Raw genomic sequence first — 15,681 nt, forward strand, 5'->3', positions numbered from 1 at the left:
ACATCATTACAATTAAATGCTTTGAAAAGGCTGTTAGGTAAGAATTGATGCACTGTCGAGGGACTACACAAGTCTTGTCTCTTGGTAGTAGGTAACCCACCTCTTATTATAGACCTGTACTACAGAAGTTGGTAGTGTGACTGGGAAGCCAGGGTTATCTTGAGAGGGGTAATGTGAGCTGTAGAGCTGTACAATGAAATCAGTAAATACAGGTATCCAAGTAAACACTTAAAGTTATAGCATAAATATGTATTTATATACACACAAAGATATTTAAAGCATTCTTTAAGAAGCAGCAACTAATAGTAACATTAATCCAAAGTTAGGATTCAATTAAAAAAGTGAACAATAAAGCAGGTGTCTAAATCTTTCATATGTTATATATTTTCCAGCACCATGGGTGACGTTATTTGAGGTCAGTAGTAACACTTATTTTGTGTCACCTTTGCAGTATTAAATTATAAGGAAAGGAACAAGTATAGTTATTTCAGAGCATACTGGTATTCTACAAAAACAGTTAGATTCTCCCCAAAGGATGCAGGCAGTCTTTTATCCCAGCAAAAATAGTGTTCAACAATGAAAACCTGTAAGGAAACAAGCACTGCCAAAGCCAATAGGTTCAGAAGGGGGCCTTTAGAGAGCCATGACAGCCAAAGTCAATGGGCCAGTGCTGATGCTCTCTTCTAGGAAAACGTTTTTAAATAGTCGATAGTTCACAGCAACTCGAGAGGAGTCACCTTGAGGAAATATAAGCTGAAAGGCCAGTGCAAGGGAGTTGAAGTCAATGCAAAATAGGATATAATAGCACTCCCCAAGGTAGGAAGCACCACGAATGGCAAAAGGTTGATATACCCCAAGGCACACAGTACCTGTGAAGTGGAGAATGTGTTCCAGCTGGATGCCTTCTGGTTGCAGTGCACCAGAACCTTGTTCCTGGTCTTTGGTCGTGGTGACAAAAGGAAGGACGGACGTCTGGCTAGCTCCTCCAGTAGCACTCGAGAGAGGGACTCGCCAGCAATGGATTCTCCTTGATTCAGCTGCTCTTTGTGGTTTTGGTACTTTTTTCTCAGTGCCAAAGAAGAACAAACTGTTCTAGTTAGAAGTTACTTGATCCCTCAGTCCTGGACTCTGGCGAGGGGACTCTGGATGAAGATTTCCTGTTTCTGTAGGGTCCTCTGGTTGCTCACAAAGTTTTGGCCGGATGTGCACTTCGGAAGACAATGCACTCGATGATGGTCAGGGTTCCCTGGGTATTGGGATTCTGCAGCCTTGGATAGTCACAGTGTCAGGGGTTGTGCCAAAATGGAGTTTGTCTTGAGACTAGTTGGGCCCACCAGCCCAAGGGAGGAAGTTGTCCTATGCAGGTCTTCCCAGTCGAAACAAAAACAGGTATGCACAGCTGCAGGGCTTCACTGGCATTTCTCGGTCCAGGAGGGTGCTGCTGGTGCCTCTTCACAGCTTCTTCATCGCATGTTGTCCTCCAGTGGTCAACTCTGCCTCTAGTCCCAAAAACCTGGCCTTTTAAGCAAGTTCCCATTCATTCACAGCCCTATGCTGTCAATCACCCAGCAGGGGGCTGTCCTCCAGGACAGCCAGCAGGCCAATCAGAACTGCATTCAATCAGGCACACCTAGAGACAAAGAACAGGGGCGTTTCTGGACCCTCCCTCACTTCCTGCCTTTCCAGACACAGTGGAGCCTTGTTAGGCTTAAGCGCTGAAGCCCGCCAAAAGCAAAATATACAAAGGACTCAAACCCAATTCAAACTACAGAATGAATGCCCAAAAGAAACGAATTGACAAGAAATGGTGACAAAGGAAGACAGGGGCCATTTTGAGAAAATTTTCACCCTTTGGTGCTGTACTGCAGCTGAGGATTCAGCCTGCAGATACATGGCACAAGATAGTAAAAAAGGTACCACTGCCACCAGCCGTTCAAGTGAGTTAGTGTAATAGAATGTTGCATGAGATGTGGGATAAAGGAGTTACTATGTAACCCCCGAGCCCTCCACACAGGGTGGTGGTGCTGGACCCACAAAGTAAAAGGTAAGTAAGACAGGGGTCATCTTACTATTCTTGGGAACGTTAGTTCTCCCAAGAAAATGTAGTTAAACATTAAGAGAGGTCCAAAGGACTTCTCAGTGGAACTGCACAAAAGGCTCTGTGTGTAACAATGCAAAAAGCAGCTGCCTATGGAATTTACTAGACTCCATAAACAAACAGTACAAAACACAAACTTCCTAGTTGGAAAAGTACACGAGTGAGTGAGAAAAAAGTCCCACTTACTCAGCGTTACAAATTAAAAAGCTCAGAGTCCAGCGAAAGAGCTGGGGGTCTCTAAGGTTAAAGGGAATTGGCACAGAAATGAAAATTCTCCCTAACAAAGGCATCCCGGATATAAGGGAGATAACATTTGTTTAGTCCACTTGGTGACCTCAAGGTTTTTCAGGCTAGTTGGGAAGATTGGTAGAATTTACAAGGCCAAGAGATTTATCAGAACAGATAGCAGATTGGACCGTACAATCAGAGCTATCCATCTTCACGTTAATGATGAGTATGTGTCACACTTGTGAAAATCCAGCAAGTGAGCTTTTAGATGTGCAGGGCCAGTGATAGCCCCGATCCGTAGCACATTGAAACATTTCTTTGACCAGATAGTCATTTCGGGCCTCTGCCAAAAGGTGCAAATCATCTAGTACTGCCCATCAACCGCTGGAGGAACTAAAATCAATGAGTAGTTCCAGTAGATCATTTTTTAAATTCACTTTACTTAGTTGGGAAGGAATCGATAAAGAATAAAAAATATTGAGATTTGGGAGGAATAGTTTAATCTTAATAAATAAGGAATCAAAGGATTTAGCCTGAGGATAAAAGGTTCCATGCTGGACCCCCACCCACCTTGGCCATACAGTTGTAGTTGAATGAATTAAATGGTTGTTGTATAGTTGGAAGCAGTAACACGTGGCAATTTTTAGTTCAACTAAAAGGCAGCTTTAGCTCTCCAGCAGAGTTCTTTTAAACATATGTAAAGTGGCCCTGTTGTCAATCAGCTGGCCATAATACAGAAATAATGCAGTAAGGGGAAAACTCTGACATAGTGTCCCCAATTTTGTACAAGCCTTTGCAACTGCGGCACTGTCTGCAACTGTGGAAGTTGGGCAGATGCTGCCTTACATTGGGCTTTTAAATCTTTACTGTGCAATGTTGTTTACCTGTGTGTGTGTCAGCCTTGTGATAATGTTTCTATTCAGTGTGCATTCTCTTTGTGTACGGCCACTTTTACTTGTGCCATGCGACAACACATTATTATTTTGTACTTATGTTAGGGGTATGTATACTGCACCATACATGCAAAACAAGTCACTTAAGGGTGATAAGGAAAGAGTGCAGGTAGCCTGTGCACTTAATGTGACAATACATTACAGTGAATTATTCCCTGCATTAAATTATAGAACATTTTCACTTACAGGTGAGTGATTTGCAAGGTAGCGTAATTGTTTCTGTGAATGGTTTTAATATCTACTTGTGGAGGGGTGCAGAGGCAGAGGCTTGCATGACTTTTTTAAAGCAGCATGTGATGCATATTGTCACTGTAGTGAGGGAGAAAGCAACCGTGCCCAAACCAAACAACACCATGCCTAAGCCAATGGGACCTGGCTGGTTTCTGGAGCATGAATGACAGGAGCTGGCCACAGAAATTAGAACAAAAGTAAGGCTGAAGACCCAACAGGGAGCTTGGCAAACTGGCCGACATTTTGAAGTGGAAGCATTGGGAATTCTCTTCAATGACAAAATGGCAACGACAGACATTGGCATTGCAAATGTAGACTGGAAGCCATTTTCTGCCGTTTGGTGACTTTACAAACAAGTCCTACCCTCTACTTTTACTAAGCAAGACATATTGGGTTTGCCAATGCTTGTTTCCATTGTTTGCACACACGATCATCTTGTCATGCCTTTTCATTTCAGATATTGATGAGTGCTCAGGAAACAGAGCCCCTTGTCAACAGAGGTGCAGGAACAGCTACGGGAGCTACAGGTGTTCTTGCAGCACAGGATTCCACTTGCAGGGCAATGGGCACTCCTGCACAGGTGGGCGACTACCAAAAGGAAAGTGTGCTTGCTACATTGAGGCCCTGGTGTACTAGAAACATGAATGTGATGAACACCAGCTAGCCTCTCCTATGTCTCCCTGACACCTGTTTGGTTTTCTCACTTAAGGCCTCTGGTTCCTTGGCTCAGTGGGCTAATGCATCCACTACAGGGATCTGTGTTTGATGTGATGGTCACAGGTTCGAATCCTAGCATGTCCGCTCAGTCTCTCATCATTCCAAGTGTGGTTAAATGGGTATCACTGAGTTGGGTAGCAAAAAACACGTGTTACTCAGAGTCAAGATACCTGGAGATGAACATGCGCTTTACAAAAACATGATTTATGTGTGTCTGCGTGTCAGACTAGGGCCCTCATTACGAGTATGCTGGTCTGGTAAAATGGCCGGTGATACCGGATCCAGCATTTTTCCCCGGGCAGGCTTACTGTGAGTTTGCTGGTAGGTGCAGTGTACTGCCAGGAGTTCAGGCCCTACTGGCAAAGAATTGTCCCTATCACTGGCACTGTTACTACCGGTGCCGGTGATAGGGGCTGGTGATAGGGGCAAACCCATTCCATGGAGTCCTCTGGGCCTCCATGGAATGGGAAATTACTGCTGTTGCCAGCACCTGTAAAATCCCAGTTACACTGGGATATTGGGTGCCAGTAACGGTAAGGCGAGTCTGCCGGTAACCTGTCGCAGCACTGGCGGGTTACAGGCAGACTTGTAATGAGGGCCTAACTCTGAATATTCTTGCTTGTAACACAAGAGACCATGTACTCATCTGTAGGCATTTTACATCATGTTTTGGTGCCCAGACATCAACCTTTTGAGGATAGAAACATGCAGTTGGGACATGTGCTCACAAAGACATTTCAGTTGCTTATCGTCTGCGTGTAGCTTATTTTTCTCTGCAATCTGGTCCCTCGCACTCTCTCACATGGAGCTTGGTTTTGGCAGGCTCTTTATTTGGATATCCTTTCTTAGCTTTCAAGTAACTTAAACCAACGCTTGAAGGATCAGTTATTGGCCAGATTATAGTCAAAACAGCCTTGGCTTTCCCCAACTCATGATTAGCCATTTTGTGTGGTATCTCAAATGAACAATTAATGTTCCAGCACGATTAGTGAGTAAGCTGCCTTACATAGGGGCCATCACCGTGAAGTACCTCATCGGTGATCCCCATAAGTCGGAGAAACACTACAAAGGATAATTACTCTCAAAATGTGTAATACAACGCTCTTAATACTGGCCGCTCACACATTGGTGTGCACTCTCATTTTTCTATGCACCTGCTTTTTCAGCCTAAATTAATTGTATTAAGTGCAGAACCTTGTTCAATTTGGAGCAGTTTCGTGAAACACTCCGCAGCACAGGGAAGGCTGTAGAGATTTATGAAGTCTGTTATTGAAATTGGACACAGGTGGTCAAGGACCAAATCAACCAGACCCTTCTGATGCCACATAAACTAGGTAAAACAGGAATCCATCTCCCACTTTTGATTAGACACTTTGCTCTTCAGATCTGATGGGGAAGTGCAGACATCCCCCATTCCTTAACGCATTTGGGGAGAGTAGAATATTTTTTCTCCAACCCGAGCGTGAGCAGAGAGCAACCTCTTTGACTCAGGGTAACAGTTGGACGGTGGGCATCCATTAATGTGCCCAATTCCGAAGACTTGTCCCACTTGACAGAGCGATGCTGGATCGCACAGGCCACTGTAAAATTAATTACTGAGTATAATCCCTTTGGTTTTCCTCCTCTGCAGTATCTGGTGTTTTTTGTACCTCTCCTGTAATGGGTGCTTGATTCTCTCTCTATCTTTCTGCTGTAGATATTAACGAGTGTCGCCGCCCAGGTGGAGCCCGTCTGTGTCAGCATTCGTGCCATAACACTTTTGGCAGCTTTCTGTGTGTATGCCGTGCTGGCTTCCGGCTTAATGTGGATAAAGTGACCTGTGATGGTAAGGAATTAACACTCTTTCTTCCTCAGGGTAATTTACTCTCTAACTTATTGTACTTTCGCCCTCTAAGACTTCTTATCTTAGCAGTTTGCCATACTTTCTCCTCAATGTATTCACTTATTTCCCTCTTCCACTCTCAATTCTTTCATTCTTGTTTTTCTGTGGTCTACTCCGCAGTCGATGTTACATGCCTTACTGATGCCCCTTTTGACACTCTCAAAAACCCAACTCAGATGGGCTCAAGTGTCCTGAATCAGGGCTACCTAGCGGATAGTAAATGCAGCAGCACAGGACTTGATGTCCTAGAACAAGAAGTCACAGCTAAGCAACACATTCCCCTCTTTGCAAACAGGGCTCTACCAAGACCCTTGGGATAAATTCCCTTGGTTGACAGTAAAACAGTAAAAGGCTTGATAAAACCCTTTAATCTAAAATGTGAAAGTAAAATAATCCACTTGAGTCAAGTCCTCATGTTATTGGCTCAAATGGCGTTTGCTAAACCCAATGCTCCCACCACAAAACTGTCCCACTGTAAACACTCTGATGATCCCTAGTAAGGTTGTCTGCAGTCTTAACAAATGACTGTCTTGGGTTGATTAAGCTATGTATAAAGTAGCACTATCCTGTAAAACAAAGGCAGTTTTCTGGAGCAAAGATCTTGAATATTTGGCTAATTTGCATACCCACAATGCCTTTCTGATGCAGCTCTGAACTGAGGTGAACTTCCAGCGATGGTTACTGCGTGGCATTGTGGCATGTGTGACCTGGCTCAAATGTGTTATTATATATGAAACAGATGACTTACAAAGGTAATATTACTTGGGTTGGGCGGGCAAGCGATTCAAACTAAATAGGAGAAATGTACAAGTATACAAAATTACATTATTAGGGTGCAGTGGTGGGGTCAAGTAGGGAGGATGGGGAGCGAGCCGAGGGAGCTCTCTCTTTGGCAAGTTTAAGTTTAAGCTGAGCTTGGAAGAGATCCACAGTCGGGCAGGCTTTGATTTTGATTGGCAGCGGATTCCAATTGAATGGGCTGAGTAGGGAGAAAGAACGGAAGCAAGAGGATGTACATGGGGCAGTGAGGTTGAGTTAGAAGAAGGAGTGGTGGGAGCAAGATAGTGAGTCGACAGAGATACAATCAGAAAGGTGCTTAGGAGCAAGACCATTGATATCTTTGTAGACTAGGACAAGGGATTTGAAAAGGGAGTGGTTGCGCACGGAGAGCCAACCAGCATGTTGTTGCTAGGTAAAAGTGCTGAAGAATCATGGTAGTTTGTAGAGAGGGTGGGTAGCAAGGTTGAGGACTTTGTTTAGAAGGGGGAACAAGTAGAGAAGAAGGCCAAGTAGTAGGCTCCAGCACTAGCAGAGTTTTCTGAACACAAGGGTGGGAATGAGAGTTTTCGTGCAGTGGTGAGAAAGAAATGAACACTTTTTCTGAATGTTGAAAAGGTTAATAGGGCAGCAGAGATGGTGTTAGTGATTAATTGTTGCGGTCAGATGGTGCTATCAAAGACGGCCCTAAGGTTGTGAGTTGTGAAATTGGGAGCAAGAAGGTCAGGAGGGAAGGTAATAGAAGAGAGGCAGGGGGGATGGCATTGGAAGCAGAGAGAAAGATAACTTCCATTTTTTAGGAGTTCAACATGAACAGCAGAGGGCCATCAAGTGATGGATTTCATTGAGAAAGTTGGTAATATCAGATGCCTAGGGTGAAGGAGGGAAAGTTATAAAGTCTGCAGGTGTGTATATTTAGCACTGGATCAGGCCCTCTAGCAGACATAAAGGAACTTGAAATTCCAGATTTATGGAATAGTCCCTCTTCCATTGTAGAATAGTCAACCGTGTAGATGGGGTAAGTGTTCTTACAGTGAGCCATTCTGGATGTTATTGAAAAACAATGGAGGACCCTTGTAAATAGCTATTTTGCAAACAAATTGTACCATGGCCTCAAAGGATACCATTATGATGTAGAGCCAAATACCTTTACTTCAAATGTCGTTCATGTATTTTAAGCTTTGCTACTTTCATGTTGGTAACTTGAATAACTCTGCACATTGTTTATCGACAAAGAAAAACATACAAATATTTTTTTTATTTTTGTGCCTATTATACACTGCATCAGAGCTAAAGGTGCTAGGCCAACCATTGATGCTCTTAAATTCAATGACACAATTTGGGCTTCATTACAAGTTTGGTGGTAGATGTGCAGTAAATTCCCCAATTTACAACCATTACAAACACTTGGTCTTGTGTTCTTATCACATGATTAAGAGTGGTGGTAGGGCAGTGTAAATTACCATTTTTGAAGCCCATAGAAGTCAATGGGAATTGTTGGAAAATTCCCAACAAGTGAAACATTTGTCTATAGGTGCGTTATAAATGCAATATCATATCATATCATTCACAATAATGCTAGGTGAATCCTCTACTTTACCTCGAAACTCGGAATTTGGAGGTGCAGTAAAACAGACATTTAGGGTCTGATTCACAGAGCGTTTCCCTATGGGATTGCATCATTGTAAAACGCATCTGGGAATCAGGCCCTTATTCCATTACCTCCACAAAAAGTGTCTGTAACGGAATAACTGGCATTTTATTAGTGCACAACTGAGCTTGTAATTAGGTCCAAAAGCAGTGAAGTTTGTGGTGGTGAATTACATTATGAGGGCATGTCATAGAAGAACAAAACAGAGCAAGTTAGATTCATGGCACTTGGTGTGTCATTAGGTTACTAACTACATCTCTCCAATGTATAATGTTTGAGGCAAAGACTCTTCTTTCAAAGCGACACCTTGGGATAACTAGCAAACAATATAATCTCCAGGTGGGGAGTAACCAATAACCTGGGTATAGTGTGTGAATTGACAGGAATTACTTTGAAAGTATTTACTAACTTGATGCGAGCATAGAGGTGTATACATTTTTATAGGGGAAAATGAGATGTAGTTGGGGTGGTTTTTGCGCTAATATTATAGTATTATCATCTAGATTTTAAAAATTAAGTGAGATTTATTAAGCTAGTCATTTTTCTAAGATAACAAGTACATGTTTTAAAAGTTTAATCAAAGTTTTTGTTGATATATGTTACCTTGCTTTTCTTGTAATGTTGCCTTGCTTTTCCTATTGTGTTTTATTCTCTTTATTTATTTATACATCCAATGAAATGTCTTTGCATATGGTTTTATGGCTTTGTGGCCCAGAGAATAAACGTAATTTGAACAAGGAATTAGGGTCCTGGCAAGTTTGAGGGTTTTTTAGGCTGACAGACTGCATGCTGTCAGGGATCCTGGTATTAGGTTTGACCCTGAGGCTTGTGATGGAGTGGGGTGCATTAAGTATCCCTGTAAAACCTATTCTGGGTTCACACTCATGGAGCGGGTGTTGACACCCAGGTCCGCCACCGAGCATCCAAAATGACTCTCGAATAAAGTTGGTGAAGAAGTTGTAAAATAACCAATCATTTTAAAGCTTATTTCCAGGAGTTTCAACCTCACAGTGAAGGGGTGGACAAGTGAAAGTGGGTATGAAGTCCTGAACTGTGCCTCATTCACGAGATCTTTATTCATTTTGCTTTTTTCCTGCCCATTTTGACTCATGAGTCTTCATTAAAGATCTCATTGACAATGTGAATCCTGAGTGTGCCCCTGTGAGGCACAACAACCAGCACAACAATTCTTTAAAGTAGGATGCCCTAAACGTACCGTGTTCTCAGTGCACAGTTGCCTAGTTCGCTGTGTGGGCTTCATTGATTGGTACTGACTCCAACAGGTTGAAATTGCGCCGCTCGAAACTGTGTTGTTTCCAAGACAAGCATGTTGCTCCTGAGCTATCCTCCTGGCACATTGGGTCTGTTGCGTCCCAATAGGTCCTGTTTCTAAAATTGGGTCCTCTGCTTCCTATTAGTCTACCGTCCTGCATCAGTACTGAAGACCGGCACTTCCCCCACCTCTCCCTCGCTCTTCTTGTTACTACACTTGCACAAACCGAATGTCACAAGGCCTAGTAGGAACGTTATCGTTATCTTTCTCCCTTGCCCCCCCTCCTTTTTGTCTTGTGGCACCTTGAAACACCATTTGTTGTATAGGCACCGTACACATATCCAATAAAAAATAAATACAAGTATCCGTATCATCCAAGTAGAAGCTGGTCTATATCCTCTGTTTTTTCTGAACGTAGACTGAATCCCAGTTGAGCCCATAGAAGTCCTCAGGTGTCCATGGGGTACAACGTGTCATACTTTGTACCCCTGGGTCGAAGTGGACCTTAACCTTTGTTCTTGACCCTAATTATAGGATTGTATCCTACAAAACCTTTCTGAAACCTAGAGACCTTTCTGAACTGCGTTATGTACCTGCCCTATCGCTTCCTAATTGGCTGTATGAACACTGCTACCAATAAGTGAGGCAATGAAAGCCTAAGGAACCCCTTTGGCTAGGGTTAGGACTGTACCCTCCCAACTTTAATGCAGGGCTGATAACATCCTCTCTAACACTGTGAGGCAGGTCTTTACACCACATCCGATGGTATCAAATGTGTGCGGCTTTTAACTACTGCACTAAGTGTCAATCATCTTAAAAAAATAAACCCCCCAGTTGCTGCCCTCGGTCTTCCTCATCTCCCACCAGTACAAAGGGCGCCCTTTTAGCTTGTGGGTGCAGACTCTGTTTCACAGCCACTTGCTCCAATCAGAAAGCCAAGATTTAACAGACCAATCAGAGAGCAAAGCTAAGATGCAACGGACCATTGGAAAGCCCTCTACCCAGTGGCTAGGCAGAATATCACCTTTGGGTGTGTTTGCGTCATATTAATGTGGCACAGGGCAGGGGTCCACATGAAATAAGGGAGGTATGCTGATTCTATCATATGTTTTCTATTTGCATGCTATACCAGATCAGGCAGGTGTGTGATCTTTTATAAGCTACCTTTATTGAATTGTAAACAAAAGAAGTTATTACCCATTTAATAGGCACAGAAGTCGATAGACTGTGATGAAGAATGGAAGAATGGGTCCTGCCAGAAATCATGTTTACTCTTCTGCCATGCAACAGTAATCTGCAGTCAAAATATCTGCTGAGTGTGAACATTCTAAAGCTGGCAATGCTGGCAAACCACTGCCCACTGTTCTAGGCCATCTATTTTGTCACACTCTTGTTTCATCATCATATGGCATTTATTCAACAATGATGTCATTTCACACAAAAAAGGAACACATTTTATCACATAGGTAGTCGGTGCGCAGGGAGAATGCCCCACTTTAGAGAATCATAAAGATGGTTCTCTCCCCTCCCCCAAACTTGGGAAGGACTTGTGCTTTTTGGAGGGGAATGTCGGTCCCTGTTCACCTGAACTGAAAAAACGTTTTCACTACAGCTACCAGAATCCTTTGAGTCTAATCAGTAACACCTGTTAAAGAAACACAACCTCCCTGATGATTATTTGAGATAAGAAAGCGCTTGGAGGAGAACAACTACAGACAACAGAACTGCAACTGATGGGATCTACCCCTGTCAATACTGAGCAACTGAATTGCAGCAGAAGGGATCTAACCCTGTTAATACTTGTTCATCATGGGATTGTGAATACTGGTGAATACTTGTCCATTTTGGGATTTAACCCAGATATATATTTTTTGCAACAGGTTTAACTGACCAGGACCTGGAGTGCGTGCCTCGCCCTCCTTCATTTTTTCACTTAAAACCGTACATTTTAGTGCATAGTAAACAATAATTTCAACCTTTTTACAAAATGTGCAGTCATTGCAAGAAAAGGTGCATCCAAAGTACATTAGCAGCTTCATGATAGTGCAGAAACCGCAATAAAGTGCACCTGGCATTACTTAAATTAAAATCTTAAATCAGGTGTGTTGGGCATATAGTAAAACGGACAAGTCACTGTCTTGTGTTTAAGCAAAATTTACAATGATAGCGTTCTTGATCTCAAATCCTTCTGTTTTTAGTGTTCTTGCTCTTATGCGCCATGGTTGGTGGCTATAACTTGCTACAAAGAACATTACATTTATATCACTGCTGCACATGAAACGCCGAATGACATCGCTTGTTCGGCGTATACCGTGTGTGTTGAATATTGTTATTAAGTACCAGCCCCTAGCCACATGGTAGCCCTGACAAAAGAACAGGAAGTAATTTACAGATTCTTTAGCTGAGCCACATACCAAGCATACGTCAGTACCAGTGGTCTCCCACTTGGTTCAATTGAGAGAACTTGTATCTTAGGTACAGAGAGCGTGCAAGGGGGGGTTTAACCAGATCTAAATATTCTTCGAACTCCAAGGCCGATTTACCGGCCAAGTATGTAGGTCCCATGGCCAACCAGTTACAAGCATTAACCAGTTCAACCCCTGATGTTAACTATAAAATGATCTTGATTTTATCCACGTCTCCCAAGGTTATTCCTTGTGGGTTGTGCCACAGGTCTTCAAAATTCCAAATTCATTCTCAACAAAGCTTTTTTTAACATGCATCAGACAAGATAAGGATCTACCACCATCAATATTCATCATACGTATCAGTCCCACACGATTTGTTGTGAGTTGAGGGATTGACCATAGTCTTAGCCAGTAGAGTACCAGTCTGAGGGGTGCATCACTCTGAATTTGCCTTAAGCCCAATTCTAAACATAATGTGCTGCCCGGACATGCTGTCGATAGCCAAAGTAGCTTTTTCAAAAATGCTTTTTTGAGCAACCTCAATTTTTTGCTGGTCCAATGGCCCTAGATCTATGCCCCATAAAGGGCAGCAGATTTGGCCTGGCCAACAAACATTGTTAGGGCCGGAGAAATATCACTGTGACCGTGAGCAAAGAAAAACCTCCTTATCACTCCCCCATATTTATCTAGCATTGACCTTGATTTGAACATCTGCGATGTCCAACTGCCCTGGTCATCACTTCTTATGACCAGGTAATCGTAACCTCCCACTTGTTCAAGGTGAGAACCTTTGATGTTCAAATTGAGTTTCATACATTTTGTACATTTTGGCCGAAAAACAAATGATTTTGTTTTCTCTATGTTAATCTTAAAATGCAACTCAGAGAATTTCTCCCCAAAGGCTTCAAGGGTGGTCGCTATCCCCTTCGTGGATGTAGATAAAAGGACAACGTCATCTGCAAAAAACACCATTGGTATAGCTTCCTGGTCTAATTTCAGTTGGTCCAAGCATTTCAATCTTAAATGGCGTATTACTTTATCAATGTACAATAGGAACAATAGGGGTGCAAGAACACATCCTTGTCCCACCCCCTTAGTCACCTCAAAAGATTGTTAGCTCACCCCGTAGCCCCCCCTCGCACTGATGCACTGTTGTTACAATAGAGTTCTGCTATGATTCTTAATAGGTCCACTGGCATCCCCCTCTTTATCAGAATTGACCACAACAACTCTTGTGACACAGAATCAAAAGCGGTCCTGAGGTCAATGAACACAGAATATACCTTCATGTTTCTCAGGGCCGTGTATCCTGCCTGAAGCTGGTCGACTACATTTTCTTTAATCACCCACTCCTGGAGGCGTTCATAAATGACTCTGGCAAATACCTTCCCCACACCCTCCAGTAGGGAGATTGGCCTAAAGTTCCCTGGATCCTTCCTCCCTCCCTTTTTATAAATTGCAACTATTATTGTATTTCGCGGATGGGGGTACTTTATTAGATTCAAGAATTGCGCTAAACAGGTGGCATAGCACCGGTGCCCATGTGGTTGGTTCGTCCTTCACTAAATCGATCGGTACATGGTCGGGCGCAGGGGCTTTTCCCCACTTCTGGGAGTAGATAGCATTATAAACTTCCCGTAGTTCAACTTGAATTCAAACTGGGGAATTTGTTCTATCACAGTCCACTGTTGCAATACTCTGGGTATCTGATCGCATTTCCTGACCATAAAGGTACTGGAAATGTTGTCACCAGGTACTAGGGCTTATATTAATAGTTATATCTTGCCACACCCTTATTTAATCACACTGACTATTTTCCCAAATTTTTAAAATATCCCTGGACTGTGAAGCTTCCTGCATTTTATCCCATTCCCGGCTGACATGATTTTGTTTTTTAGTCTTTATTAGACTGTCTTGTTTCATACAAATATGCTCTGACAGAATCTGCAAAACATGTTCTGTGAATCCTGGCATTGTTACCACATGTCATTTCCAGCCTCATACAGCTTAAACATACAAGTACTGGAATGCAATGGGATGTGTGCCTAAAACCCAAGACTTGCGGATCATGTCACGCCCTTCTACCCTGCCCAATGAGTCTTAATACCGTCAAGATTTAGATACACCCCAGAAGGGCGTGAGTGGTAGTCACGTGCGTGCAGTTATTGCAATAGACGGGCATGTAGCTCATGTATAATAATTTTTTATATTTCACTTAACACCACTGACCTTTCTCTAAGCAGCACCAGGATTCGAACCTGTGTTTCTCTGATTTGTCTTGTTGCAAATATTCACCCTTATCAGATGTCAGGAGCATCTCTGAGAAGAGCTGTGCTGGGGCCAGAATGACAGGTTGATTTGGCATGTCGGGAGGATAGCGCTGGGGCAACGTGCTCGCCTTGGTAGCAAGACGTCACGGAGCACCACAGGTTCGATCCCGGGGTCCGCGTTTAGAAACCTCTGGGAATTAAGCGCGTTATAAATAAGCTATCATTTCATACTGAGGGTGGCCTTACCCTATGCCACTGACTCTGCTCTTCATGGAGCCACTGAGTAAAAGGAGTATCCATGTACAAACCTACAGGTCTGTGGGAGATCTAGATCTCCCTGCGTCCGGACATAAATAGCACCTGTGAACTCTAACACGCAGTGCTTCTGTAGAAAAATCCCCACACATCCAAGAAACAGGGGCCAGGAAGTCAAAGCCTTAGAAATATTGCAGGGTGTTTAAAATATGATTGCTGGACATGGAGCCTCAGAAGTAATCTTAAACGTACGAATTGTATTTTTCTTTTTTCGATTGTCTCCCTTGGTCCCCCCTATACTCTCTGGGGCCGATTTTTAAAAGTGAACTAAAATGAAAACGCTGGGGATGCAATTTTTTTTATTTGCTCTCATTGCATAAATGCACAGGTAATCTGATTCTCAAAAGGTGATCTGCGCATCTGCATAGGGGACTTGTCTTTGATTTTTTAGAAGTTCAAAGCACATCCAATTTGTGGGTTTGGCCAAGTAAAATGTGCAAAAACGGCCCCATTTAGAAGCTCTTTGTAGATTTGGGTGGACGCATCTCATAGCTTGGCCCCTTATGCACATAATGGGTCTTCTCCTGGTTCATTCCTTACACTGTGCAGCTTTTCCTTCTCCGACTTGGGAAGAAGGCGGCAAGATAATCCTGCATATTTTATTTCCTAACTATTAACTTCCATTTCTTTTCTCCTGGAAGTCAATAGCTCACAAAATAAAAAAGAAAAAATGAATTTTGCATTATATAAAAATGGATTGACTTCCAAGTGTTTAGACTTGCAATTGTATGACTTCCTCTCCAAAATATTAACTGGAGCCCCAACAACATGGATTGAGAGACTTTACTTGTTAAAGAACTATCGAATTCGAGAGTATGACATGCTGTCCAGCACTGCCACCTAGTGACCAGTTAATGAAATCGTTACCGATCCACTGC

The 15,681-nt window shown here is 42.9% G+C and overlaps 1 protein-coding gene across 10 annotated transcripts in view; it reads left to right on the plus strand.

Moving 5' to 3' along the window:
• Positions 1-15,681, plus strand: part of VWCE (von Willebrand factor C and EGF domains) — a 520,650-nt gene that overhangs the window by 309,622 nt on the left and 195,347 nt on the right. For all 10 annotated transcript variants that reach the window (XR_011279709.1, XR_011279708.1, XR_011279710.1 and 7 more), the window contains 2 exons: positions 3,968-4,090; positions 5,924-6,052. Coding sequence is in view for 6 of the 10 variants with exons in the window: in XM_069623796.1 (XP_069479897.1) it covers positions 3,968-4,090; positions 5,924-6,052 (252 nt within the window). In the remaining 4 variants the exon portion in view is untranslated. The remainder of the gene's footprint in view (positions 1-3,967; positions 4,091-5,923; positions 6,053-15,681) is intronic.

This window comes from Ambystoma mexicanum, chromosome 11, assembly GCF_040938575.1.
Source record: "Ambystoma mexicanum isolate Mex_15411 chromosome 11, UKY_AmexF1_1, whole genome shotgun sequence".
Taxonomy (NCBI): domain Eukaryota; kingdom Metazoa; phylum Chordata; class Amphibia; order Caudata; family Ambystomatidae; genus Ambystoma; species Ambystoma mexicanum.